At 35.3% G+C, this 2584-nt stretch overlaps 1 protein-coding gene across 1 annotated transcript; it reads left to right on the plus strand.

Moving 5' to 3' along the window:
• Positions 1 to 379: 379 nt before the first annotated feature.
• On the plus strand, positions 380 to 883 carry LOC150033645 (uncharacterized). Its single transcript, XM_090317001.1, has one exon. It carries the CDS (start codon positions 380 to 382, stop codon positions 881 to 883), a length of 504 nt encoding a protein of 167 aa, XP_090173127.1.
• The last annotated feature ends 1701 nt before the right edge of the window (positions 884 to 2584 follow it).

A 2584-nucleotide genomic window follows, 5' to 3' on the forward strand; every position in this document is an offset into this window, starting at 1 on the left:
TTCAGAACAACTCAAACTCCAGAAATGGATAGGATTTCTTAGGTCGTTTTCAACTTTGACTTTCCAATTCGGTAGGATTGATGGGGCTGACTTATGAGGTCTGAAAATGGAGGGTTACACTTACGGAATTACTAAAGTGTTAGTAATTTCTGACAAAAAGCAGTAGCTAAATGACTATCGAATATGAGTTATTCTGGGGATAGTTTTTAGTCAAGAATGTCTTACTTTAGTGAAGGAGTAATTACCTGCCCCTCGGTAGCACTTATTCTGACTCAATATAGTATCTTTGCAAAAAGTAATTTTGGGTACGTTATTACTTTGCTAAAACATGATTGGGTTTAAAAAAAATTCATTGAATAAATTTGTTTATAATTTCAGAATGACGAGTTCTTTTGTACAACTATTGGCTTCTGACAAACTTACTAGGGATATCTATGCTACGTGGAAGTCAAGCCTAAATACTATACTGGTGATAGATGACCTACGGTTCATTTTAACAGAGGAGCGTCCTCCCATTCCTGGCTTAAATGCAAACCAAAATGTTCAGGATGCACACGACAGATGGATCAAGGCTAACAAGAAAGCCCCTGCCTATATTCTTACCAGCATATCTAATGTATTAGTGAAAAAACATGAGAGCATGAGTACTGCTAGGAAAATCATGGAATCTCTTCGTGGGATGTTTGGACAACCATCCTTCTTCTTGAGGCATGATGCTATCAAATACGTTCACAACTGCCGTATGAAAGAAGGGGCCACTGTTAGAGAACATGTCCTGGATATGATGGTCCATTTCAACGTGGCAGAAGTAAACGGTGCCATTGTTGATGAGAATAGTCAAGTTGGTTTTATTATCGAATCTCTTCCGAAGAGTTTTCTGTAGTTTTGTACGGATGCACTGATGAATAAAATAAAGTATAACTTGACTACTCTACTCAATGAGCTATAGGCTTACCAGACCATGATGAGAGCAAAAGGTTTAGAACCAGAGGTAAATGTTAACACTGCAAAGAAGAGAGGAACGTCCTCTAAAAAGCCTGATATTGCTTATTCTTCACAAAATAAGAGTATTCGAGTCAAGAAAAACAAGGGGAAAGGAAAGAAGAAACCTGCTGGCAGAAAAGGCAAGGAAAGTTGTAGATAAAGGAAAATGTTTCCACTGCAATGAAGAAGGGCACTAGAAGAGAAACTGCCCACAATACCTTGCGGAAAAAAGAGCAGAGAAAGCAAAACTAGAAAACTAGTTCCTAAGGATTGCTTGCTATGAGCTAGTACTCTAGATTGTGAATATAGGAGCACATCTCAAAATAACCAGTGGGAGATGTTGCAGTTGCTGTTAGAAGATAATCTTATCTACTTTTGTTACTATAATGAAAGTTATTTTTTCTTATTGTAAAGAACAAATTATATAAACTTTTTGTTATAAATGAAATGTTCATTAGCAAAAGTTATGTTTGTTCTATTACAAAGCAACTTATGTTAGAACCAACCTAGTTAAAAGCCATTTGCAAATATTTAGGTATTTAAAAAGGGCTAGCAAACAATAAAGGCAAATAGTTATTTAACCTAAATTATAAGTTCATAACACATGAAAGGTTCAAAGTGTATAAAACTTGTTAGGTAAAATAAATAATACTTCGATTAGATCAAAGTAAGGAATATAGAAAATTTTAGATTTCTAGGGCTATTCTGATAGAACATGAAATCAAATGAAAACTTTCTATACTTAGTTCCCTTAGTTGTTTTGAACAATGTTCCATAAAAGCAAATATATCAATAAAGAGTTATTGATCAAAATTGACACTATAAACAAAAGTTGTTTTGGACAGGTCAAATACATCTTACTCAAAGAGTTGAGAGTACCTCGATGTAGTGGGAGGAATGTATGACTTCCAGCCATTATATAGAAATGAAAGTTGTGAAAATAAGATGCGTTCCCTATATAGTTTACTAAGAAGTCCATTGTATACTAACGTGTTTACAACGTTTCTCTTGACGAAAGTGTTTGAGAATCTCCTAGTAAGACTAGGACTACAAGGTATATAACTTAGGGCACGTGGGAGAAAAACCCAAGGGTATATGATACCTAAAGGCAAACCATGGGCATGTGATGCCCTAGTTTATTGTATTTCTCCGTAAAACTCAAAAACTCAGTATTATATATTCATATATATATATATATATATATATGTTACCATTAGAGTTTTAGTCCAAGTGGGAGTTTGTTGGATTTTATGTTCTAAAACTCGTGGTTTGTAAACAATTGACAGGGACTTGGTTTAATGATCGGATCACAAATCAATTGTTCATTAGAGGATCAGTGGGACTTAAGAAACAAGAGGTAATCTCAGGGGTAAAACAGCCATTTGACCCAGCCGTTATTACGAAAAACCTGTGAAGGGTTAACTTAGTAATTATGGTTATATCGAGTGGACATAATATATCTACAGTGAGGGAGTGCAACTCTGAGTTTTCGTGAAGACGAATGAGGGTTAATTTAGTGTAAAGAGTTTAACCAATTAATCTTGGATCGTTGGAGCCCATGATCTATAGGTTCGCGAGGTCCCCCTATTAGGGATTCATG

The sequence above is a fragment of the Benincasa hispida genome, chromosome 9 (genome assembly GCF_027475165.1).
Source record: "Benincasa hispida cultivar pf3 chromosome 9, pf3_genome.v1.1, whole genome shotgun sequence".
Taxonomy (NCBI): domain Eukaryota; kingdom Viridiplantae; phylum Streptophyta; class Magnoliopsida; order Cucurbitales; family Cucurbitaceae; genus Benincasa; species Benincasa hispida.